The sequence below is a fragment of the Salvelinus alpinus genome, chromosome 30, assembly GCF_045679555.1.
Source record: "Salvelinus alpinus chromosome 30, SLU_Salpinus.1, whole genome shotgun sequence".
Lineage (NCBI taxonomy): Eukaryota > Metazoa > Chordata > Actinopteri > Salmoniformes > Salmonidae > Salvelinus > Salvelinus alpinus.
This window is the reverse complement of record NC_092115.1, coordinates 5,078,526-5,105,705: the sequence shown is the minus strand read 5'-3', so window position 1 is coordinate 5,105,705 and position 27,180 is coordinate 5,078,526. Positions and strand designations below refer to the sequence as shown.

Below are 27,180 nucleotides of genomic sequence, written 5' to 3'. Positions count from 1 at the left end.
CTAGCTTTTATATGGGATATAGGGGCGGTTTCTGGACTTGGGACACACTGTTCACTACGCTACAGGGGAGAGAGGTTCTGATCTATCACAAAGCCAAAGCCATGTTTGTCCTCCTCTCTCCCTGAGACTCATGTACTGTAATTGTGGACTGTCGAAAAGGGGCAATCAGGACCTGAACTGTGCATCTGTTGCGTACACCAACGCTTCATTGTGACCCGTGTGTCAAGATGGATGTGTGGAACTTGATCCATGGAACCGTGTATGGAATGGAGCCAAAGAGAGTGATCATTTCACTGGTAATCGGAGGCTGAATTCCAAACCGACCCTTTACCCTTTACCCCTAAGGCCTAGCAACTTCATACCGATCTGAAAGTATAGGATCGGTGTAAGCAACGTGGTTAACATGATAATACCGCCACCTTTCCCTGAGATAAGACAGGTAGAGTTTCCAACATATTTCGATCGTACTACACCAGTCCAATCCCCTTGAGATCAACAGAAATACCTAGGGCGTAGGGTGCTAGGGGGGTAGGGCCCAGGGGTAAGGTGGTAGGGGTCTATTTGGGACTCGGAAGGGGTCTTACTAGCAGCAGCGTTTGTTAGACGGAGGGGGCTGCCGGGTTATCTTGAAGGACTCGTTACTGTCTAAGTCTGGATTCTCCAGGGGCGGAATCTGTTTACCTGAAACACAACACAACACGGATCATTACGTAAGAGAGATGCAAACTATTACACTGTGATTGCTTCTCAAATGGCACCCTTTTCCCTATATAGCGCTGTCAAAAGTAGTGCACTATAGTGGAGCGCCCTTTGAGAAGCATCCTGATTACTGTCTCAGAAGGTTTCACAGGATGTTGTGATGGTAACTTCCTCCCTAAGAGACACTGTGCTGAATGGTGCTATTCTGTCTTAGAAGGTTTCACAGGATGTTGTGATGGTAACTTCCTCCCTAAGAGACACTGTGCTGAATGGTGCTATTCTGTCTCAGAAGGTTTCACAGGATGTTGTGATGGTAACTTCCTCCCTAAGAGACACTGTGCTGAATGGTGCTATTCTGTCTTAGAAGGTTTCACAGGATGTTGTGATGGTAACTTCCTCCCTAAGAGACACTGTGCTGAATGGTGCTATTCTGTCTCAGACGGTTTCACAGGATGTTGTGATGGTAACTTCCTCCCTAAGAGACACTGTGCTGAATGGTGCTATTCTGTCTCAGAAGGTTTCACAGGATGTTGTGATGGTAACTTCCTCCCTAAGAGACACTGTGCTGAATGGTGCTATTCTGTCTTAGAAGGTTTCACAGGATGTTGTGATGGTAACTTCCTCCCTAAGAGACACTGTGCTGAATGGTGCTATTCTGTCTCAGACGGTTTCACAGGATGTTGTGATGGTAACTTCCTCCCTAAGAGACACTGTGCTGAATGGTGCTATTCTGTCTTAGAAGGTTTCACAGGATGTTGTGATGGTAACTTCCTGCCTAAGAGACACTGTGCTGAATGGTGCTATTCTGTCTCAGAAGGTTTCACAGGATGTTGTGATGGTAACTTCCTCCCTAAGAGACACTGTGCTGAATGGTGCTATTCTGTCTTAGAAGGTTTCACAGGATGTTGTGATGGTAACTTCCTCCCTAAGAGACACTGTGCTGAATGGTGCTATTCTGTCTCAGAAGGTTTCACAGGATGTTGTGATGGTAACTTATGTCTAAAACAAACAGATATCAAAAGATATTCACAATGCTTTACAGTGAACAAAAAAATTACTTTGACTAAAGAGCTTAGTGATACATGACAAAATAAGGGCTGTGATCAATTCAGGAAGTGATTTGATTTTAAAATAAAACATATTTTGAAATAAATAACTTCTCATTTTCACTTAATTTTACTTCCTGAATGAACTTCAATTCAAATTGAACCCAACCCTGATAACAATGAATGGTAAACAAACCGTATGTGATGTGGTTGGATGGAATGAAACACCTTGAACTAGAAACACTTACTGATCTTCTGAAAGAGCTCCTCCACATTGACAGCGTTTCTGGCGCTGGTCTCCATGAAAATTGCTGCGATAGACTCAGCAAAGTCCTTCGCTTCCTTCATAGGAACTTCCCTGTTAAAAGAGACACTACAATTAGTACTGGGGTTGACTCATCAACAGAGCTTCTGTAACGGATGTGAAATGGCTAGCTAGTTAGCGGTGGTGCGCGCTAATAGCGTTTCAATCGGTTACGTCACTCGCTTTGAGACCTTGAAGTAGTGGTTCCCCTTGCTCTGCAAGGGCCGCGGCTTTTGTGGAGCGATGGGTAACGATGCTTCGTGAGATAGTTATTCATGGGACTCTGACACCTGTTGGAAGTGAAGGTTCATGGGACTCTCTGATAGCTGTTGGAAGTGGAGGTTCATGGGACTCTGATAGCTGTTGGAAGTGGAGGTTCATGGGACTCTCTGATAGCTGTTGGAAGTGGAGGTTCATGGGACTCTCTGATAGCTGTTGGAAGTGGAGGTTCATGGGACTCTGACACCTGTTGGAAGTGGAGGATCATGGGACTCTCTGATAGCTGTTGGAAGTGGAGGTTCATGGGTCTCTGACACCTGTTGGAAGTGGAGGATCATGGGACTCTCTGACACCTGTTGGAAGTGGAGGATCATGGGACTCTGATAGTTGTTGGAAGTGGAGGTTCATGGGACTCTCTGATAGCTGTTGGAAGTGGAGGTTCATGGGTCTCTGATAGCTGTTGGAAGGGGAGGTTCATGGGACTCTCTGATAGCTGTTGGAAGTGGAAGAAGGACAAAGTCCCTCTTTTCTGGACTGGCCATCTGTTCTGGACTGGCCATCTGTTCTGGACTGGCCATCTGTTCTGGACTGGCCATCTGTTCTGGACTGGCCATCTGTTCTGGACTGGCCATCTGTTCTGGACTGGCCATCTGTAGTGGACTGGCCATCTGTTCTGGACTGGCCATCTGTTCTGGACTGGCCATCTGTTCTGGACTGGCCATCTGTTCTGGACTGGCCATCTGTTCTGGACTGGCCATCTGTTCTGGACTGGCCATCTGTAGTGGACTGGCCATCTGTTCTGGACTGGCCATCTGTAGTGGACTGGCCATCTGTTCTGGACTGGCCATCTGTTCTGGACTGGCCATCTGTTCTGGACTGGCCATCTGTTCTGGACTGGCCATCTGTTCTGGACTGGCCATCTGTTCTGGACTGGCCATCTGTTCTGGACTTTCATTACAATCTTCTGGGAAAATGTCAAAACGGAGCTTGAGGGCATGGTCAGATATCGTATATGAATGGACCCATGGCTATTTGTACCAAGTATCGTATATGAATGGACCCATGGCTATTTGTACCAGGTATCGTATATGAATGGACCCATGGCTATTTGTACCAGGTATCGTATATGAATGGACCCATGGCTATTTGTACCAGGTATCGTATATGAATGGACCCATGGCTATTTGTACCAGGTATCGTATATGAATGGACCCATGGCTATTTGTACCAGGTATCGTCGGGAACAGGCCCATGGCTATTTGTACCAGGTATCGTCGGGAACAGGCCCATGGCTATTTGTACCAGGTATCGTCGGGAACAGGCCCATGGCTATTTGTACCAGGTATCGTCGGGAACAGGCCCATGGCTATTTGTACCAGGTATCGTCGGGAACAGGCCCATGGCTATTTGTACCAGGTATCGTCGGGAACAGGCCCATGGCTATTTGTACCAGGTATCGTCGGGAACAGGCCCATGGCTATTTGTACCAGGTATCGTCGGGAACAGGCCCTTACTCACCTCACCGCACACCTCAATCTTCTTACAAAAATGACTGTTTGTGGCCCGCAAATGCATTCTCCTTAACTGGATAAAAGACCAGCCACCAACCATAAATCACTGGAGGAAAAGAGTGCTATATTTAGGGAGGGGATTTCTACATAATATGAGACCTATTTCTACTATCTCTTCTCCTTAATATTGCTTGTACAGCCCCCTGAGAGGTGTCAATATAAAAAATACAATGAATCTATGGGTCAACTGGACCCTGGTCAATTTGACTCTGTATTTTATATACTATATACTTTATATACTATATACTTTAAATACTTTATACTTTATATATTATACTACTACTAAGAAAGTAATGAAAATAACAAATCAGTAGGGTATACATTAATAGCAGACAACTTAAAGTGAATGTACAATTCTTATTGTTAGTGTGTACTTTCATTATATTGTCTTGCTGTTTGTTTCCTGTTTCCTGTGTCAAAATGTATGTACATATGTACAATCTATTTATGATGTTGACCTGAAACAAGAAAAATATTTAAAATAATAATACTAATAATAATTGATACCTGATGTCCCCCAAGTCGTTTTTGTTCCCTGCGATGGCTACAACGATGTCCTCAGGACCATGTTCTTTCAGCTCCTTCACCCATTTCTTCAGTGTCTGGAAAGAGTCCTGGCAGGCAGGCAGGCAGGCAGGCAGACAGACAGGTTACACTTTACTCCAGGGCTGATGTCTTTTTATACAAAGCCTCATTTCTCTAGCCTGGGCCTGTATTCATAAAGCATTTCAGAGTAGTAGTGCTGATCTTGGATCAGGTCTTCATTATCTACAGCTCTGGGCTGATCTAGGAGCAGGTCTTCATTATCCACAGCTCTGGGCTGATCTAGGATCAGGTCTTCATTATCCACAGCTCTGGGCTGATCTAGGATCAGGTCTTCCCTGCCCATCTAAACTGATTCATAATAATCTAAAAAGACAGATCAGCACTGATACTCTGAGAAGCTTTATGAATAGGAGCCCTGGCCTCAGATCAGTTTGGCACGACAATGTAGATAGGAGTTGGCAAGACAGCACCGATGGAATCTGAAACCAGGCTATAATGTCTGGAAGTCTGGAATCCACACATGACGTTCCGTTGCTTACCAGTTTGGTGATGTCATAGACTATGACGGCGGCTGCGGAGCCTCTGTAGTACATGGGGGCCAGCGAGTGGAACTGGAATACAACCACACAGTTACAGTCGGTAGTAGAGCAACAGCATCTATTCCTATCTGCACAAGCGCACAAACATAACGGTAAAGTGCAGGTGGCGGTTCATTGGCCGATATTATCGTGTTATATAACCATCTTTGACTTGCTTATAACTCAGTTATAACTGTTTGGTATCGCCTATGGATATTCATGGTACATTACCAGGCATGTAGCCAACTCTCTCTCAGCTTTAGTTTGGACAACATTCTAAGTTCAAAATACAAACAGGAAATGCAACAATGTTGGACAAAGGGATGATGAGATAACCAAGTGATTTAACAGTGATTTAAAACATTAAACATGGACGATAATTAGGTCCAGGACGATACCAGTATCAAGATACTCGTTAGTATCTACCTACCTACCTACCTACCTACCTACCTACCTACCTACCTACCTACCTACCTACAGTGGGCTCCAAAATTACTGGCACCCCTGACTGGCAATGCACAAACAATACTTTAAAAAATAGAAACAATTTAATTATAGAGAAAAACTCAAAATACCAACATGTGAGAAATACTGTACTTTTTAAATGTTTCAATGGAACCCACCAAAATCATACAATTATTTAATACAAAATACATTTCACCAAATCAAGGTTTCATAATTATTGGCACTCCTCATTTAGTACTTAGTACCACCACCTCTGGCAAGGATAACAGCATGGAGTCTTTTCCTGTAATGTTTGACAAGGTTAAGGAACACATTTGGAGGGATTCTGGACCATTCCTCTATGCAGATCCTTTCCAGATCCTTCACATTCTTGGGTTTGCGCTTATCAACTGCCCTCTTCAACACAGCCCACAGGTTTTCGATTGGATTGAGGTCCGGCGACTGAGATGGCCATGGCAGAACATTGATTTTGTTGTCACAGAACCATTTCTGTGTGGATCTTGAGGTATGTTTTGGGTCATTGTCTTGTTGGAAAGTCCACCTACGGCCAAGTCCCAGCCTTCCGGCAGAGGCAACCAGAATGTCAGCCAAAATTGCCTGGTACTTGGTGGAATTCATTATGCCATCAGTCTTAACCAGCGCCTCTGGACCTCTGGAATTAAAACAGCCCCAAAACATCACTGACCCACCACCATATTTCACCATGGGTATGAGGTGCCTCTCCTTGTCTGCATCTCTGTTTCGACGCCAAACATGCCGATGCTGTATCTGACCAAAACGTTCAATTTTGGTCTCATCTGACCGGAGCACCTTCTTCCAATCATAATTTAAATGACGTTTAGCAAACTCCAAGCGCTTGCGTCTGTGTCTTGGGGTCAGAAAGGTCTTTCTTCTGGCAACCCTTCCAAAGAGCCTGTGGAGGTGGCGTCTGATGGTGCTTTTTGAACCCTGGTGACCCCAAGACGCCACCAAGGCCTGCAATTCTTCCACAGTGATTCTTGGGGATTTTGTTGCTTCTCTCACCATCCTTCTCCCTGTCCTGGGGGGCAAAATGCATTTGCGTCCTCTACCCGTGAGGTTTTCAACTGTTCCATATCTTTTGAATTTTCTAATAATTGCCCTGACAGTGCTCAGTGGTGTATTCAATTGTTTGTGGATTTTCTTGTAGCCATTACCAGATTTATGAAGGTCCACGACCATCTGTCTCTTTTGAACTGCCAGTTCTTTTAATTTCTTCATGGTGTTGGATGACAAAGGGATATTGCATAGTTTACCTCATTTTTATGCCATAGCGAAAAAGGAAGTGATGTAATGGCTCAATATAGTTCCTTAACACTTAGATACACTTAAATAAGTATAATTTAATTCCTGGTTTAATTTTGGTAGATGTTATTTACAATAATATTTAAGGGTGACATTAATTTTGAAACCATGATTTGGAAGAGATAGATTTTTAATTAAATCAATAAATTATTTTGTTGGTTCCATTGAACATTAATAAAGTACAGTATTTCTCACGTGTTGGTATTTTGAGTTTCTCTCTATAATTATATTGTTTATATTTTTTTAAGTATTGTTTGTGCATTGCCAGTCAGGGGAGCCAGTAATTTTGGAGCCCACTGTGTGTATGTATGTATGTATGTATGTATGAATCTATCTATCTATCTATCTATCTAACCAATCCTGTCCAGTATCTATCTATCTAACCCACTACTGCCCAGTCAGCATAATTGCCAGCCTACACATATTGTACTTACACACACACACACACACACACACACACACACACGCACACACGCACACACGCACACACGGTCCCCACTCTTGTGAGTCATCATGCCACAACAGTGCTATGAACCTTGAACCCTGACCTCTCAGTGTGTCTCAGAATAACCAATCACATGATCCCTTCGAAATCATCATCATCGTGATACCATGTCGCCTGTTAAAGTGACTGTGCAAGACTTGACAAGTGTCTGGATACATACTTTGGAACCAAGAAGTAAACAGTGAAAAGGGTTGCCATGCCAACTCTCTCCATTGACCCCTGGAACCAGACTTTTACCTCCTAGCTAGCAGTGAAGCTACTGTAGGACATTTGTTTTAATGAAACATAAACAATGTGGACAGATTTGTATAAAATCTCTCCCCGAAATGAGTTTAGCTCAATCTGGCAACCAAATAAAATCAAAATGTTATTGGTCACATACACATGGTTAGCAGATGTTAATGGTCACATGGTTACCAGATGTTATTGGTCACATACACATGGTTAGCAGATGTTAATGCGAGTGTAGCAAAATGCTTGTGCTTCTAGTTCTGACCGTGCAGTAATATCTAAGAAGTAATCTAACCTAACAATTCCCCAACAACTACCTAATACACACAAATCTAAAGGGGTGAATGAGAATATGTACATATAAGTATATGGATGAACGATGTCCGAGCGGCATAGGCAAGGTGCAGTAGATGGTATAGAGTACAGTATATACATATGAGATGAGTAATGTAGGATATGTAAACATTATTAAAGTGGCATTATTTAAAAGTGACTAGTGATCCATTTATTAAAGTGTCCAGTGACTGGGTCTCAGTGTAGGCAGCATCCTCTCTGAATTATAAACAGATGAAGGATGAGCGAAGGCAGAAACAACTGACGAACAGACGAGGGATGAGTAGTTGAAAACATATAGCGGATGAGCAAAGACCCACCCTTTCCTGTCCCGCTGTGTCCCAGATGAGGAACTTGTGTAGTTCATGTCCACACGGTACCGTCTTGGTTAAAAACGATGCCCTGCAAGTAACACAGAACATTAGGCATAGCAGCTGGTCTCACCATGATACAACTGTGAATGATAGAAGGAAATAGAATAACTCAATGTTTCCTGTGAGGGATGTTGTATGTTTTAGATCAGAGATGGGTAACTTTGATAGGGGGGGGTGGGGGCCACATAAAAAATAAAACATATCATGAGTCCCCCCCCCCCCCCCCGAGAGATAAACAGCCCCCCCCATGACAGTGAAGAGAAAATATTTACGTTTTAAAAATGTATTTCCTGCAATTCTGCACATTTTGGAAATTGGTCCTCAGGCCCACGCACCGCCAGTTATCCATCCCTGTTTTAGATTCACTGTGGCCCGCGCACCGCCAGTTATCCATCCCTGTTTTAGATCCACTGTGGCCCGCGCACCGCCAGTTATCCATCCCTGTTTTAGATTCACTGTGGCCCGCGCACCGCCAGTTATCCATCCCTGTTTTAGATCCACTGAGGCCCGCGCACCGCCAGTTATCCATCCCTGTTTTAGATTCACCGTGGCCCGCGCACCGCCAGTTATCCATCCCTGCTTTAGATTCACTCACTAGTTACTACCAGATCTATTATGACATACACAATCAAATGAGAAAGCAGCAAAATCATCCCAACACATTTTTTTTGCTAATCTCATTTTCCTCTTTGGGAAGACAGAAAACTTGGGTTTGAGACTAATTTTCCATTTTGATGCAATTAAATGGAGATTCCTGAAAAGGTGTCCACAACAGGACAGGCTGAAAGCTGATTTCACACTTGCGTAGAAGAAGGTATTAATGCTCTGACAACTTACCCTATTGTTGGACTGATGTTGTGGTCGAAATGGTCTTGTACAAAACGACATACAATACTAGACTTGCCCACTCCAGTATCCTGCAAAAATAATGAAGTTGGTGAAATGCAACGACTGGGGTTTGCTCTGTCTGTCTACAAAAGACAAAAGATTTGATCAGAAAAATGCTTGAGAAGATACAGTATGTTATTGCCAAAAGCATCCTAGTAGCCTGTGTTGCTTTGTTTTGCAAACCAGGGACACAATGTTTTGTTGGTGTCGTCATGTAGACCATTGTGAAGCAGGCAAGAATAACTAAGCACTTCCTGGTCACGGATTTTTGGAATCCTTCAGAATAAGAGTCTGTCCGGTATACTTTGTCAATGACTAATTAGGGCAAAAATTGGAAATGTACACAATTATCTATATATTTTATACTAGTTATCATACAAAGAATAATTAAAAGATATTATGTGATATATTTATTATATTTTTCAAGCCTAAATGGTCAACAATGTATTTTTTGTGTACTCATATAATTTATTGAACTGTACATAATTGCCTGTACGTTGTGTCACAGTAAAAAGGAGGGGATCCATTCTACTCAGGAACACTTCTAGTTTCCAAATCCACAAAGTTTAAACCCCCAGCAGCGTCGCTGCTCATTCTGCGGCCCTTTAAAGAGAGTGGCCAAGCAGTTTAAATGCAGTTCATTTTTTCATATTAGACATTAAGAGCCTTCAGAAAGGATTCAAACCGCTTGACTTTTTTCCACATTTTGTTGTTCCAGTCTGAATATTCACTGGCCTAAACACAAAACCCCATAATGACATCACAATACCCCATAATGACTTCACAATACCCCATAATGACATCACAATACCCCATAATGACATCACAATACCCCATAATGTCAAAGCGGAATTATGTTTTTAGAAAGTTTTACAAATTAATAAAAAATGAAAAGCTGAAATGTCTTGAGTCAATAAGTATTCAACCTCTTTGTTATGGCAAGCCTAAATAAGTTCAGGGGTAAAAATGTGCTTAACAAGTCACATACTAAGTTGCTTGGACTCACTCTGTGTGCAATAATAGTGTTTAACAAGATTTTTTAATGACTACCTCATCTCTGTACCCCACACATACAATTACTGTATCTGTAAGGTCCCTCAGTTGAGCAGTGAATTTCAAACACAGATTCAACCACAAAGACCAAGGAGGGTTTCCAATGCCTCGCAAGGAAGAGCACCTATTGGTAGATGTGTAAAAATACAAATACATTTTAAAAAGCAGACATTGAATATCCCTTTTGAGCATGGTGAAGTTATTGATTACACTTTGGATGGTGTATCAATACACCCAGTCACTACAAAGATACAGGCGTCCTTCCTAACTCAGTAGCCGGAGAGGAAGGAAACCACTCAGAGATTTCACCATGATACCAATGATGACTTTAAAACAGCTACAGAGTTTAATGGCTATGATAGGAGGAAACTGAGGATGGATCAACAACACTGTAGTTACTCCATAATGCCAATCTAATTGACAGTGTTAAGAAAAATGTTGTGATCCTTTATTTCAGCTCATGAAACATGGGACCAACACTTTACATGTTGCGTTTATATTTTTGTTCGGTATACATCATCAGGAATAAGGTTTTGAAGTGTTTGTTCTATACCTAGGAGATATAAGACGGCTCAGGAAATATTGTCGTTTTTTTAGACACATATTTTTGTTGGCATGAAACGACCTCCTTTCATTTGTATGGGTTACCTTCAGACAAGTCACCATCGTGTTCGTAAGCGTCTCCCCCTTTTACACAGTGGGATCATATTAGTTTTCCTAGTTTTAAACCCATTCGGGTTTACAGTCAATAGACTGTAAAACTCTTAAAAGGGCCACAAGAATAGCAATCAGGACCTTGCAAAGTAGAAGTGCTCCTGAGTAAAATGGACCCACCTTTTACAGCGACACAATGTACAGGAAATTGTGTACGGTGCAATATGTATGTCCAATATGAAAAACATACTGCATTCAAGCTGATTGGACACACTTTTCTTCTTCTTTTTTTTTTTTTTTTTTTTTTTTACAAATCTACTGAACATTGTGCAATATCGGGTGGCGGGTGGCGCAGTGGTCTCCCGGGTGGCGCAGTGGTCTAGGGCACTGCATCGCAGTGCTAGCTGCGCCACCAGAGTCTCTGGGTTCACGCCCAGGCTCTGTCGCAGCCGGCCGCAACCGGGAGGTCCGTGGGGCGACGCACAATTGGCATAGCGTCGTCCGGGTTAGGGAGGGTTTGGCCGGTAGGGAGGGTTTGGCCGGTAGGGAGGGTTTGGCCGGTAGGGAGGGTTTGGCCGGTAGGGATATCCTTGTCAGTATGTAAAAAAAAAATGTAATAAAATGTATGCACTCTACTGTAAGTCGCTCTGGATAAGAGCGTCTGCTAAATGACTAAAATGTAAATGTAATATGAATGGGCTAAGTAACAATGGGATTTAAATGTGTTTTCTAAAGTGTATTATTATAATTATAATAAGAATATAATTATTAATATTGTTATTACTATTATTATTAACAGTAGCATTATAAATAATGTTTTGTTATTTGTATTACTGCTGTTGCCATTATAACTATCTAGTAATCATTACCCTTTAATGTTGTTAACAGTATTGTCAATGCTATAATATTTTTTATGCTATTAAGGCTATTAACGATTTTCCTTTCTTAATATTGTAAACAAAATTCTATGTCTGCAAACATTTCCTGATAAAATGTTACGTATTTCGATAATTTGCATGATTTTGTTTTACCATCTTCATTGCGGGACTATTATTTTTGAAAGAAATCGCCGAGGTCACGGTCTAATTCTTGCTGTCTTCTCAGAGGTGTCATGTAGAATCTAATGGTCCGGCTACTTGTAACAACTCCAGCCGGATGGTGACGTAATGGCTGCTATTTAATAGTCAGAAGGGCCAATGCAACAAGAAAAAAATGCAAGGTAAGGGAAATCACTCAATTGACAAGGACAACAAAACAAACCAAGCAGCAGTATAATAAACAACACCACATAGTTGACAGATTACAAACGGGATTGTACAGGTCTATAACTGTCCGGGGAAAGTTTATGATTAGGTTAATGTGGCTTCGCCTCCACATAATTTCCTAAAGAAATGTCTCTCAGTGTACAACGGTTCTTCGATAAGATAATAAGATAGACACGGAACTGTTCTTATGCGATGTCAAATTATACTAGACAGAAAGGATTTCAAACGGCCGCGTTCTCAGTCTAAAAAATATTCAGACGGACCGCAGACAAAGAATTTCCAAAGACAATCGCCAAACAATAACTTATTTCACTTACCCCAAGAAGACACACTTTTAGTTCCCGTATTGCCATTTTAAAAAGCTTATGGTAATATAGGCATACTTCTTCCGTTTCTTTTCAATGTCTTTATCTCTCCATATTTGCTTACAACGGATTTGTTCTTTAGATAAAATACAGAAACCCAGCCCCTAAACAGGACTAATGCTGCGTTCAAAACAACTAGGAATTTGGAACTCGGAAATCTCAAGACTTCCGACTTCAGTGCGTTTAAGACAACTGGGAACTCGGGGGGGGGGGAAGAAATATCTCCGACAAGAGGAAAAAATCGTTTTGAACTTTCATCCAACTCGGAAACTCTGGGATCTTTTCTACTTTTTCGACTTGAAGATCATCGAGGTCATAATTTGCCCTCTGTTTTACCCTAGTTCCCAGGTGCCTTGAAAGCACCATGATGACCACCGTCCCAAAACATAACGGAAAACAGTTGGAGCAACCCGAAACGCTCACTGTCACGTGACGGCCGTCACCTCGTCTGTTACTTTTATGTTCAAAGAGAGAGAGAGAAACTGACTAGAAAAAAGACCCGGATGGGACAGAAAGAAAGTATAGTACAAGATAATAAATAATGTATTAACTTTCAACTCAGTAAAGGTATGAGGAGAGGACAAGCAGTGGAGAATATAATGGCAACATTTCCAACATTTGCGTTATGGTGATGCCAACTTGCTAATTGTGACTCAATGTCAAGCTCTGTATATCACTGACACATTTTTTAAAGAGACCGAAATACATTTTGATTGATTGTTTGAGAAGATACTTTTATATTATTATATAGATATATTTTGTGGGAGGTTTTACTTGTATTTGTTAAGAGACGACCAATAAGGAAACAATATTATTCAGTTTGACACGTTATTTTTCACAGCCATGGGAAGCTACGAAAGCCTTTTTTACAATATGAAAATAATCTTATGTTGAGGATTAAACCAGTTATACAGCAGATCCATTTAAATAACGACAGATTCATTAATAAACAATAACATTTCTAAGTCACATTTCAAATCCTAACAGTTTTGCTCATACCAAAATGTTTCAATGCTGTAGAATTATTATAATAATTTTTTAAATTACATTTTACCTTTATTTATACAGGTTTTCTCTCATTGAGATAATATCTATTTTCCAAGAGAGACCTGGTCCAATAGCAGCAGGGGGAACAATGTTTCAGACAAAACAACTTATATACACTAACACAACATTAAACAAATGTCACGTTCTGACCTTAGTTCCTTTTTTATGTCTTTATTTTAGTTTGGTCAGGGCGTGAGTTGGGGTGGGCATTCTATGTTGTTATTCTATGTTTTGTTCTGTATGTTATATTTCTATGTGTTTGGCCTGGTATGGTTCTCAATCAGAGGCAGGTGTCGATCGTTGTCTCTGATTGAGAATCATACTTAGGTAGCCTGTTTTCCCACAATGGGTTGTGGGTAGTTATTTTCTGTGTTTCACCATATAGAACTGTTTTGGTTGTTTGTTTGTTTGTGCTTTTGTTCAGTTGATTTATTAAAAATCTACGCCACGCTGCACATTGGTCAGATATTTCCTACTCCTCCTCAGACGAAGAGGAGAATCGTTACAACAAAACTATAAACACACATACAGTACAACAAAAACATTTTACATTAAAAACACAAACGTCTTGACTAGACTAGAATAAAACGCTGTCACACTAGAATATTATTTTGGTTTAATTCACATCGTTACTTATAAAAATAAATAAAACAGAAATGCCCAAAAACATCAGAAGAGCTGAAAATACAGTATAAAAAAAAATAATTGTACAATAATTTACACGCACATTCAGCTGTGCGTTTTCTGCTTTCACCAATCACAGATTTGACAACGATAGAGACGGATGGCATGTTTTCATTGTAACAGGTCATAGAGACTATGTATTCCTAAATGATCCATTTTAGAATCTTGACTTGTGCTAGTGTAACCGATGTGAAATGGCTAGCTAGTTAGCGGTGGTGCGCGCTAATAGCGTTTCAAACGGTGACGTTTAGGAGAGGTGCTGGCTAGCGGAGTAGAACACCTGTTTAGGAGAGGTGCTGGCTAGCGGAGTAGAACACCTGCTTAGGAGAGGTGCTGGCTAGCAGAGTAGAACACCTGGTTAGGAGAGGTGCTGGCTAGCAGAGTAGAACACCTGTTTAGGAGAGGTGCTGGCTAGCGGAGTAGAACACCTGTTTATGAGAGGTGCTGGCTAGCGGAGTAGAACACCTGTTTAGGAGAGGTGCTGGCTAGCAGAGTAGAACCCCTGTTTAGGAGAGGTGCTGGCTAGCAGAGTACAACACCTGTTTAGGAGAGGTGCTGGCTAGCAGAGTACAACACCTGTTTAGGAGAGGTGCTGGCTAGCAGAGTAGAACACCTGTTTAGGAGAGGTGCTGGCTAGCAGAGTACAACACCTGTTTAGGAGAGGTGCTGGCTAGCAGAGTACAACACCTGTTTAGGATAGGTGCTGGCTAGCAGAGTACAACACCTGTTTAGGAGAGGTGCTGGCTAGCAGAGTAGAACACCTGTTTAGGAGAGGTGCTGGCTAGCAGAGTAGAACACCTGTTTAGGAGAGGTGCTGGCTAGCAGAGTACAACACCTGTTTAGGAGAGGTGCTGGCTAGCAGAGTACAACACCTGTTTAGGAGAGGTGCTGGCTAGCAGAGTACAACACCTGTTTAGGATAGGTGCTGGCTAGCAGAGTAGAACACCTGTTTAGGAGAGGTGCTGGCTAGCAGAGTACAACACCTGTTTAGGAGAGGTGCTGGCTAGCAGAGTACAACACCTGTTTAGGAGAGGTGCTGGCTAGCAGAGTACAACACCTGTTTAGGAGAGGTGCTGGCTAGCAGAGTACAACACCTGTTTAGGAGAGGTGCTGGCTAGCAGAGTAGAACACCTGTTTAGGAGAGGTGCTGGCTAGCAGAGTACAACACCTGTTTAGGAGAGGTGCTGGCTAGCAGAGTACAACACCTGTTTAGGAGAGGTGCTGGCTAGCAGAGTACAACACCTGTTTAGGAGAGGTGCTGGCTAGCAGAGTAGAACACCTGTTTAGGTGAGGTGCTGGATAGCGGAGTAGAACACCTGTTTAGGAGAGGTGCTGGCTAGCAGAGTAGAACACCTGTTTAGGAGAGGTGCTGGCTAGCAGAGTAGAACACCTGTTTAGGAGAGGTGCTGGCTAGCGGAGTAGAACACCTGTTTAGGAGAGGTGCTGGCTAGCGGAGTAGAACACCCGTTTAGGAGAGGTGCTGGCTAGCGGAGTAGAACACCTGTTTAGGAGAGGTGCTGGCTAGCGGAGTAGAACACCTGTTTAGGAGAGGTGCTGGCTAGCGGAGTAGAACACCTGTTTAGGATAGGTGCTGGCTAGCAGAGTAGAACACCTGTTTAGGTGAGGTGCTGGCTAGCGGAGTAGAACACCTGTTTAGGAGAGGTTTCCCACTTTCCCAGAAAGTGAGCCGCAACTGGGTAAGACGAGTTTTTGCAACTAATGCTGCTACGATGCTCCGAGATACGTACTTTTAATTCGCGCTTTGTTTTACCCACATAAAGGACAAGTTATAAGATAAATAACTGCCTTGGTGTTGCACGTGATTACACCATTGACTGGGATCTGTTTCCCTGTTTGAAAGATCTACATTTGTAAGTGTCATTGCACCTATAGTTTCCATCCAGTAGAGGGCGCAAATAGACGTTGTGTGCAGGGATATCTTAGGGGTGGTAAATCAAAGTTTACCAATTGATCTGAGGTTTCTGCTCCGAGAGAATCCGACCAAGGGACGGTCCGAAAACACATGACCGATACTATCATCGGATCTTAGGATGTGCCAATGTTTGTGAACGATTCCCCTTTAACTTGTTCAGAGCGCTTTGAATAGCGGGTAGTAAGAACGCAAGAATGCTTCTTTTTGTGAGTCGGACCTTGAAAGAGATCATGTCTCGATTTGTTTTTGGATTTTCTCAATGGCAGTATTATTAATCCGAACATTTTTGTACACCCTCTCCTTAAATTTTCTTTGCGCCCATCCCTGCTACAGTACTACTTCCTTAGCTACAGTACTACTTCCTTAGCTACAGTAAACATAAGTGTTTGTTGTGTAGTAAGCTGTTAGTAGCCCATGTGCCTTACCCTAATAATTTGGTCCCTTTCCTCCCTCAAAACTTAGTCTAGTGTTCTAACTTTGTGATGCACATTTAGCCTATAGCCTGTTTTAGAGAAATGAAATCATTGAATATTGTAAGAGCTTTCAATGTCTGCTTATACGCCCCCTTTATTTACTGTAAGAAATGGCCCATGTTCTGAATTCTGTAACGTTACATTTGAAAAGTGCTGAACAAATAGTTATATTGACAACGTCCGTCCGCTCGCTCATTAATGTCTTAATATAAATTACAGATGGCCTCTTATCCGCTCGCCGTCCCCTTATGCCATAGTGTGTACATCTCAATTGTCAGTAGAAACCACATTTGTTTAAGCAAGTCGGCCATATCAGCTATATATATATTTATAAAGGCAGTAAACGAGGCTGACTGAACTGTTTTGCTGCCGGACAAGGCTCCGCTGATAACCAGGTGTAGTAGTGGTAAGGATTCACTCCATGGTGCTGGAAAGAAAGCTCTGCTGTTGGGACAGCTTTATGTTGGCCCTAACAGTTTGGCATGCATCCAAAACACCGGTCTTTATAACGTCGAAATAAACACATCTCAAACCTTCATACCACACACATCCACAAACTTAAATCATACACTCAATCATTAAGCGAAAGCCTCAAATATCACATTCATTTGTATTACTCCACTGTAGTATATGAACTGCAGCAAAGTTGCTTCCCGTTTCAGTCATGTATTCGGGTCACGTTCACGTGGGTCAAACAGAAACACCCTAATGATTGGTTGACAATAGACCCCCACTGCCTGCAGGATGAAGAGGGTGAAGAGCAACTACAGAAACCTGCAGTCAAAACTTCATGACCTTTTGATCACATGATTTTTGAAGAAGTCCATTCAGTCGACGTGTAGACAGACGCAAGTCAGACAATTTATTTTTACCCCATAATGATTTTTTGGGTTGAAAAGGCAGTGACCATCGATTTGATAAAACTGACCCACGGGCACGGGCAGTATTATGGCGTCGGTGAGAGCACGGCAGTATTATGGCGTCGGTGAGAGCACGGGCAGTATTATGGCGTCGGTGAGAGCACGGCAGTATTATGGCGTCGGTGAGAGCACGGCAGTATTATGGTGTCGGTGAGAGCACGGGCAGTATTATGGCGTCGGTGAGAGCACGGCAGTATTATGGCGTCGGTGAGAGCACGGCAGTATTATGGCGTCGGTGAGAGCACGGCAGTATTATGGCGTCGGTGAGAGCACGGCAGTATTATGGCGTCGGTGAGAGCACGGTAGTATTATGGCGTCGGTGAGAGCACGGGCAGTATTATGGCGTCGGTGAGAGCACGGCAGTATTATGGCGTCGGTGAGAGCACGGCAGTATTATGGCGTCGGTGAGAGCACGGCAGTATTATGGCGTCGGTGAGAGCACGGCAGTATTATGGCGTCGGTGAGAGCACGGCAGTATTATGGCGTCGGTGAGAGCACGGCAGTATTATGGCGTCGGTGAGAGCACGGTAGTATTATGGCGTCGGTGAGAGCACGGCAGTATTATGGCGTCGGTGAGAGCACGGGCAGTATTATGGCGTCGGTGAGAGCACGGCAGTATTATGGCGTCGGTGAGAGCACGGCAGTATTATGGCGTCGGTGAGAGCACGGCAGTATTATGGTGTCGGTGAGAGCACGGCAGTATTATGGCGTCGGTGAGAGCACGGCAGTATTATGGTGTCGGTGAGAGCACGGCAGTATTATGGCGTCGGTGAGAGCACGGCAGTATTATGGTGTCGGTGAGAGCACGGCAGTATTATGGCGTCGGTGAGAGCACGGGCAGTATTATGGCGTCGGTGAGAGCACGGCAGTATTATGGCGTCGGTGAGAGCACGGGCAGTATTATGGCGTCGGTGAGAGCACGGCAGTATTATGGTGTCGGTGAGAGCACGGGCAGTATTATGGTGTCGGTGAGAGCACGGGCAGTATTATGGCGTCGGTGAGAGCACGGGCAGTATTATGGCGTCGGTGAGAGCACGGGCAGTATTATGGTGTCGGTGAGAGCACGGCAGTATTATGGTGTCGGTGAGAGCACGGCAGTATTATGGTGTCGGTGAGAGCACGGCAGTATTATGGCGTCGGTGAGAGCACGGCAGTATTATGGTGTCGGTGAGAGCACGGCAGTATTATGGCGTCGGTGAGAGCACGGGCAGTATTATGGCGTCGGTGAGAGCACGGCAGTATTATGGCGTCGGTGAGAGCACGGGCAGTATTATGGCGTCGGTGAGAGCACGGCAGTATTATGGCGTCGGTGAGAGCACGGCAGTATTATGGCGTCGGTGAGAGCACGGCAGTATTATGGCGTCGGTGAGAGCACGGGCAGTATTATGGTGTCGGTGAGAGCACGGCAGTATTATGGCGTCGGTGAGAGCACGGCAGTATTATGGCGTCGGTGAGAGCACGGGCAGTATTATGGCGTCGGTGAGAGCACGGCAGTATTATGGTGTCGGTGAGAGCACGGCAGTATTATGGCGTCGGTGAGAGCACGGCAGTATTATGGCGTCGGTGAGAGCATGGGCAGCACCAATGATCTCCATTTTGTAGTTCAACTTCCGCTTCTACTACTACAAGTCAGTAAACAAACTGTCAGGGTGCTGCCACCTGGAGTGTGTTGTTTGAACAGGTGCAGAGCCAAGGTTGACGATTTACTGCCATCTAGTTACAGAATGTTTTTTTGCTCACAAGGATCGTTCATTGGCTGATCCCACCTGCTGACCTGGATGGAATTATGTGATCCTTCCTTAACCCTTAGGAAACCCCAGCCTGTTACCTACTTCAAAAATGGTGAACATGATCAATGGCGCTGCCCTTACTAGAACAGTCTTTTGGGCACTGAAGTCCTCGATCTCCAATTGGTTGGACAGGAGGGTAAGGCAGGTGATACGAATCAGTGTGGCGGGGTTGGTTGGCTCTTTAAGAGAACCCGCGAACAGGGGGGGGGGGATTCTGTACACGTTAGGGGTGAAAGGGCAACTCGGGAAGCCATCAAGTAGCAGAGTATAGGCATCTCCCGCTGAGAGACGCTTCCCTGATGTGCTTCCCACACAAGGTAATATACACGTCTTATTTTTCTATTGTAGAGGGGAGGTGTTAGTCAGTAAGAGACAGATCCATTCAGGAGCTTAACGTCTGGTTGAACCCATTTATAAAAACGGCAAACAATTCAACAGCATTGATTTTGGTACATCATTACTGGGATGTGTGTGTCGCCACCTACTGGAAGGATGCAGTTATGCCACCCACAGACTCTGCTGAAGAAAAACACTCACTTTACAAAATACTAATTCCTCCCCCTCGCCCTCTGTACACATGAAACCCTAGCCTCACAAACGTCCACAAGCGTTTATTGGAGCGATTGATAATGAATAAATAATAATACAATTCAGCAGTAGTCGTCAGGCAAATAAAACACAATAATAACGGTTTACTAATAGACACAAAAAAAAGGTTGATGAAACCAAAACTACCAAGACGAGATTTTGAATTCACAACCAATAAAATTTATTCAATTATATATTACAAATATGTACATGTCATGTAACAAGTAAATATTAAAATAGACATATTTTTGTAGAACTTTCGTTCAAAAAGGCATTTTACGTTTGAAAAAATAGGTTTCTGTTGTGACATCACATTAGAACTGGAAAAGCACGGTATTTTATTCTCCTTATAGAAGCCACAACAAACGTATTTTTTAATGACACAACCACCGGACCACACACACACACGCACGCGCGGGTTAGAGGGGATGTACACGGAGTGTTCCAGTATCCCAAATAGCACCCTATTCCCTATATAGTGCACTACTTTTCACTAGAGCCGGTATATAGGTTCCTGATGAAAAGTAGTGCACTATATAGGGAATAGGTTGCCATTTCAGATGCAGCCTTTTGTTGCAAACGAGGGGAGTGAATGATGACGAATGACTTCGGTTAAACCTTCAATAAAATCTGAACGGTACAGCTTCTTCTGGGATCAGGGAATAAAGGTACCAGCCTGCAACGACAACAGCATGGCACAGCATCCCAAAAATCACAACTCCATTAGAATTAACACCTGGTTGTGGTGCGTGGATCCAACTCCATTAGAATTAACACCTGGTTGTGGTGCGTGGATCCAACTCCATTAGAATTAACACCTGGTTGTGGTGCGTGGATCCAACTCCATTAGAATTAACACCTGGTTGTGGTGCGTGGATCCAATTCCATTAGAATTAACACCTGGTTGTGGTGCGTGGATCCAACTCCATTAGAATTAACACCTGGTTGTGGTGCGTGGATCCAACTCCATTAGAATTAACACCTGGTTGTGGTGCGTGGATCCAATTCCATTAGAATTAACACCTGGTTGTGGTGCGTGGATCCAACTCCATTAGAATTAACACCTGGTTGTGGTGCGTGGATCCAACTGCAGTCCAGAGGGGAAATGGAGACGGAAGAAACAATAGAACCAAATCGGATCCAACACATGCTTAAAGAGTCAAGCCAATAACATCGACGTTAACAATAATAACAACAACAAGGAACTTGAGACCTACTCGATATAAAAACCAACTTTGGTCCAGACAAAACATAACCTTTTACGATTAAAATATCTATTACTTTATTTTTCCTGTACAAGTTTAAAACCATAATTACATGGGTTATTTACAAATGAAATCTTTACGTAGAAAATAAGTTAAAAAATTATAATTAAGAGCACAAGTCTGTACATTATGTATTGAACAAAACGCACTTGAAAACAAAAGTAGAATTTCATTCTTTTTTTCGTAACCCTGCCTGGTGAGGAAGGTGCAGCGGGATGGTCGTCTCCACAGGGCGGTGCCCTCTACCACGCACCCCCAAGAGCCGTGCCCTCTACCACGCACCCCCAAGAGCCGTGCCCTCTACCACGCACCCCCAAGAGCCGTGCCCTCTACCACGCACCCCCAAGAGCCGTGCCCTCTACCACGCACCCCCAAGAGCCGTGCCCTCTACCACGCACCCCCAAGAGCCGTGCCCTCTACCACGCACCCCCAAGAGCCGTGCCCTCTACCACGCACTCCCAAGAGCCGTGCCCTCTACCACGCACCCCCAAGAGTGGTGCGCTCTACCACACATCCAAGTTCCGTCAACTTCAGTGCTTGACCTTGCTTCTCTCTACTTCATTCCTTCTAACATGTGACCCCCTCCATCACTTCATCCCTGTTAGAGGTAGATGGCCACTAGATGATCCGTCCTCATCAGTCCTCTGCCTGACCCTTACCGTGGGTCGTGTAGCCTAAAGGTCACGGGTCATATGGGCGTGAGGTCAAAGTCGTCGTTGACCTCTACCAGGGGGATGTAGAACTCGGGTATCTCGAAGATGGAGGTGGACTTGTACATGACTGGATCCAGCTCCTGGAGTTTCAGCTGCCAATGGAGACGCTGGACCGCATTAAGAGCTGCTGCCTCGTGCTGCTGCCGCATCAGAAGACACGTCTGGAGAGGGAGAGGGGATATTAATAAGATGGAAAAGGAGGGTTACGGAGAGGAGGAGGGTTACGGAGAGGAGGAGGGTTACGGAGAGGAGGAGGGTTACGGAGAGGAGGAGGGTTACGGAGAGGAGGAGGGTTACGGAGAGAGAGGGGAAAGGTATGAGACATGAACTTCACCCTAAAACCCAATTCAGACCATTTTGACATAATTGAGAAGCTTGTTTTGCCAAATGAACATTTCAAAACGAAAAGTACTATCAGAAATAGTGACTTCAAGCTCTCTCCAAACCCCGATATGTCGCCACTTACTGCATCGTACCGAACGGATGAATATAACATACCACCATAGAGGACTTTGGGTATTTACGTTCCAACATTAGTTTTCACTGCTGCAAGTCACGTTTACAGAGACCAAGCTTACCTTGAGTTTATCGAACTTGTCGTCCACGTCTTGCAACCAGGACATAAACTGGCGGGCGTTGAAACGATCCCTCACAGACGTCTTGCCATCTTGGTCACCCTGGAAACACAACATTGATAATACAATGTTAGCCACAACTGGTTGCGTTAGTTACAGCTCTGTTAACCTCTCTTGGGTAAGGGGGCAGTATTTTTACATCCGGATGAAAAGCGTGCCCAGAGTAAACTGCCTGCTACTCAGGCCCAGATGCTAGGATATGGATATTATTAATATATTTGAATAGAAAACACTCTGAAGTTTCTAAAACTGTTTGAATGATGTCTGTGAGTATAACAGAACTCATATGGCAGGCAAAAACCTGAGAAAAAAATCCAACCAGGAAGTGGGAAATCCGAGGTTCGTAGTTTTTTCAACTCTTTGCTTATCCAAGATAGTGGAAATGGGGTCATATTGCACTTCCTAAGGCTTCCACTAGATGTCAACAGTCTTTAGAACCTTGTTTGAGGATTCTACTGTGAGTGGGGGCGAATGAGAGGGGAATGAGTCAGAGGTCTGCCAGAGAGCCACGAGCTGATCAGGCGCGAGAGAGTTAGCTTTCTGAAGACAAAGGAATTCTCCAGTTGGAACATTATTGAAGATTTATGTTAAAAACATCCTAAAGATTGATTCTATACTTCGTTTGACATGTTTCTACGGACTGTAACGGAACTATTTGACTTTGTCTGCACCTAGTGACCGCGCGCCATGAATTTTGATTACTGGGCTAAACGCGCTAACAAAAAGGAGGTATTTGGACATAAATGATGGACTTCATAGAACAAAAAAAACATTTATTGTGGAACTGGAAATCCTGGGAGTGCATTCTGATGAAGATCAAAGGTAAGTGAATATTTATAATGCTATTTTTGGCTTCTGCAGCATTAGTTACAGCTGTTAAACCCATTACGGATCAGAACTGGCAGCATTAGTTACAGCTGTTAAACCCATTACGGATCAGAACTGGCAGCATTAGTTACAGCTGTTAAACCCATTACGGATCAGAACTGGCAGCATTAGTTACAGCTGTTAAACCCATTACGGATCAGAACTGGCAGCATTAGTTACAGCTGTTAAACCCATTACGGATCAGAACTGGCAGCATTAGTTACAGCTGTTAAACCCATTACGGATCAGAACTGGCAGCATTAGTTACAGCTGTTAAACCCATTACGGATCAGAACTGGCAGCATCAGTTACAGCTGTTAAACCCATTACGGATCAGAACTGGCAGCATTAGTTACAGCTGTTAAACCCATTACGGATCAGAACTGGCAGCATCAGTTACAGCTGTTAAACCCATTACGGATCAGAACTGGCAGCATCAGTTACAGCTGTTAAACCCATTACGGATCAGAACTGGCAGCATTAGTTACAGCTGTTAAACCCATTACGGATCAGAACTGGCAGCATTAGTTACAGCTGTTAAACCCATTACGGATCAGAACTGGCAGCATTAGTTACAGCTGTTAAACCCATTACGGATCAGAACTGGCAGCATTAGTTACAGCTGTTAAACCCATTATGGTTTAAAAAAAACATTTGTTGTGAAGCACTGTGTCAACTGTAAATCACTGAGTGTTTGCTACATGACAAAAATATTAAAATACAACTGCTGTTAACAAAGGGATTTATAAATACATTCTATTAGTTGATTGATGCCAACTTAGGAATTCTACATGATGTAAATTTAAATAAAAATGTGACGTATTGATGCCAACTTACTGATTCTACAGAACGTGACATCATGCCACATGCCTGGGCATCCTGCGGCATGTTGTACACCTCGGCGTCCAATAGCACGGTGCACGCACTAAACGGGAGCGTCTGATTGGCTAGTGTTCTGGCAGCCCGGTAGTGAACTCGTAACACTTCCTGTTCGTTGGAAACAATTAACTTTTCCTGGAAGAGAGAAGAGGGGAGTTGAGTTAGACTAGAATAAGGAGTGGATGCCTTTGTTTAATAATTTATTATTATTATTAATAATTCATAAAGGACTGAAAAGGGTGGAGTTTAGTTTAATAGTTGAGACAGAAGAAAACAGAGAAGATAAAACTAAAGCGCCTCCTACTTGTATTTGTAACGTCAAACAGTATTCGACGCAAATAACAGTTCCTAACTAAGTACGATCAAGCTATAAAAGGAAAAATGAAATAGGACTGAGTTTAAATTTACTCCACATACCCGTTCAATGCTGTGTTGCAATCGTAGCTTCATACGAACAACTTCCTGTTGTTTAAACATCTCCTTCAGTTGGTCCGGAAGAGACGGAGGGGGAGTGATCTGTTAAGAGAGACAAATTAATATAAACATTACTAACAGTTCAACATCATGAAACATTTGAAGAATGTTTAATAGCACCCTTTAAATGAAGGAGTGTCTTGAGTGGAGGACATTAGTGATGAAGAAACATTCAATGGGAAAAGAGAGCAGATACAAGAGAGGACCGAGCAGATACAAGAGAGGACCGAGAAGATACAAGAGAGGACAGGGGAGATACAAGAGAGGACAGGGGAGATACAAGAGAGGACCGAGAAGATACAAGAGAGGACCGAGAAGATACAAGAGAGGACAGAGCAGATACAAGAGAGGACAGGGGAGATACAAGAGAGGACCGAGCAGATACAAGAGAGGACCGAGCAGATACAAGAGAGGACCGAGCAGATACAAGAGAGGACCGAGAAGATACAAGAGAGGACAGAGCAGATACAAGAGAGGAGATACAAGAGAGGAGATACAAGAGAGGACAGAGCAGATACAAGAGAGGACAGGGGAGATACAAGAGAGGACAGAGCAGATACAAGAGAGGACCGAGCAGATACAAGAGAGGACCGAGCAGATACAAGAGAGGACCGAGCAGATACAAGAGAGGACCGAGAAGATACAAGAGAGGACCGAGCAGATACAAGAGAGGACCGAGCAGATACAAGAGAGGAGATACAAGAGAGGAGATACAAGAGAGGACAGAGCAGATACAAGAGAGGAGATACAAGAGAGGAGATACAACAGAGGACAGAGCAGATACGAGGACAGAGGAGATACAAGAGAGGACAGAGGAGATACAAGAGAGGACAGAGCAAATACGAGGACAGAGGAGATACAAGAGAGGACAGAGGACATACAAGAGAGGACAGAGGACATACAAGAGAGGACAGAGGACATACAAGAGAGGAGATACAAGAGAGGACAGAGGAGATACAAGAGAGGACAGAGGAGATACAAGAGAGGACAGAGGAGATACAAGAGAGGACAGAGGAGATACAAGAGAGGACAGAGGACATACAAGAGAGGACAGAGGACATACAAGAGAGGACAGAGGACATACAAGAGAGGAGATACAAGAGAGGAGATACAAGAGAGGACAGGGGAGATACGAGGACAGAGAAGATAAAAGAGAGGACAGGGGAGAGACGAGGACAGAGAAGATAAAAGAGAGGACAGAGGAGATACGAGGACAGAGGAGATACAAGAGAGGAGATACGAGGACAGAGGAGATACAAGAGAGGAGATACAAGAGAGGAGATACAAGAGAGGAGATACAAGAGAGGAGATACAAGAGAGGAGATACAAGAGAGGAGATACAAGAGAGGAGATACAAGAGAGGACAGAGGAGATACAAGAGAGGAGATACAAGAGAGGAGATACAAGAGAGGACAGAGGAGATACAAGAGAGGACAGGGGAGATACAAGAGAGGACAGGGGAGATACAAGAGAGGACAGAGGAGATACAAGAGAGGACAGAGGAGATACAAGAGAGGAGATACAAGAGAGGAGATACAAGAGAGGAGATACAAGAGAGGAGATACAAGAGAGGACAGAGGAGATACAAGAGAGGACAGAGGAGATACAAGAGAGGACAGAGGAGATACAAGAGAGGACAGAGGAGATACAAGAGAGGACAGAGGAGATACAAGAGAGGACAGGGGAGATACAAGAGAGGACAGAGGAGATACGAGGACAGAGGAGATACGAGGACAGAGGAGATACAAGAGAGGAGATACAAGAGAGGAGATACAAGAGAGGAGATACAAGAGAGGAGATACAAGAGAGGACAGAGGACATACAAGAGAGGACAGAGCAGATACAAGAGAGGAGATACAAGAGAGGACAGGGGATATACAAGAGAGGACAGAGCAGATACAAGAGAGGACAGAGCAGATACAAGAGAGGAGATACAAGAGAGGAGATACAAGAGAGGAGATACAAGAGAGGACAGAGGAGATACGAGGACAGAGGAGATACAAGAGAGGAGATACAAGAGAGGAGATACAAGAGAGGAGATACAAGAGAGGACAGAGGACATACAAGAGAGGACAGAGCAGATACAAGAGAGGACAGAGCAGATACAAGAGAGGAGATACAAGAGAGGAGATACAAGAGAGGAGATACAAGAGAGCAGATACAAGAGAGGAGATACAAGAGAGGACAGAGGAGATACAAGAGAGGACAGAGGAGATACAAGAGAGGACAGGGGAGATACGAGGACAGAGGAGATACGAGGACAGAGGAGATACGAGGACAGAGGAGATACAAGAGAGGAGATACAAGAGAGGACAGAGGACATACAAGAGAGGACAGAGCAGATACAAGAGAGGACAGAGCAGATACAAGAGAGGAGATACAAGAGAGGAGATACAAGAGAGGACAGGGGAGATACAAGAGAGGACAGGGGAGATACAAGAGAGGACAGGGGAGATACAAGAGAGGACAGGGGAGATACAAGAGAGGACAGGG

General features: G+C 43.7%; 2 protein-coding genes across 5 annotated transcripts in view; both read right to left on the bottom strand.

Moving 5' to 3' along the window:
* Nucleotides 1-141: 141 nt before the first annotated feature.
* LOC139560615 (ras-related protein Rab-31-like) lies at nt 142-12,547 on the bottom strand. Its single transcript, XM_071377547.1, has 7 exons — nt 12,372-12,547; nt 9,032-9,111; nt 8,141-8,222; nt 4,925-4,996; nt 4,347-4,453; nt 1,994-2,103; nt 142-681 (listed from the first exon to the last, which is right to left on the bottom strand). The coding sequence occupies exons 1-7, from the start codon at nt 12,405-12,407 to the stop codon at nt 584-586; spliced, it is 585 nt and encodes a 194-aa protein (XP_071233648.1). The 5' UTR covers nt 12,408-12,547; the 3' UTR covers nt 142-583.
* An 8,985-nt stretch (nt 12,548-21,532) lies between these two features.
* The window catches only part of LOC139560165 (ankyrin repeat domain-containing protein 12-like), a 55,095-nt gene continuing 49,447 nt past the window's right edge, over nt 21,533-27,180 (bottom strand). For all 4 annotated transcript variants that reach the window (XM_071376712.1, XM_071376710.1, XM_071376711.1 and 1 more), the window contains 4 exons: nt 24,631-24,729; nt 24,172-24,348; nt 22,411-22,509; nt 21,533-21,993 (listed from right to left, as the gene is read on the bottom strand). In XM_071376712.1, the coding sequence (XP_071232813.1) occupies nt 21,808-21,993; nt 22,411-22,509; nt 24,172-24,348; nt 24,631-24,729 (561 nt within the window). In that variant the 3' untranslated portion in view covers nt 21,533-21,807. The remainder of the gene's footprint in view (nt 21,994-22,410; nt 22,510-24,171; nt 24,349-24,630; nt 24,730-27,180) is intronic.

What these genes read in the sequence shown, in the direction of transcription:
- LOC139560615 (XM_071377547.1), bottom strand. Translation starts at nt 12,407, where the DNA reads ATGGCAATACGGGAACTAAAAGTGTGTCTTCTTGGG. An exon ending in ACACAGCGGGACAGGAAAGG is followed by an intron (nt 4,997 to 8,140) that starts GTGGGTCTTTGC and finishes GTTGTATTCCAG; the next exon opens with TTCCACTCGCTGGCCCCCAT. An exon ending in TCTATGACATCACCAAACTG is followed by an intron (nt 4,454 to 4,924) that starts GTAAGCAACGGA and finishes CCTGCCTGCCAG; the next exon opens with GACTCTTTCCAGACACTGAA.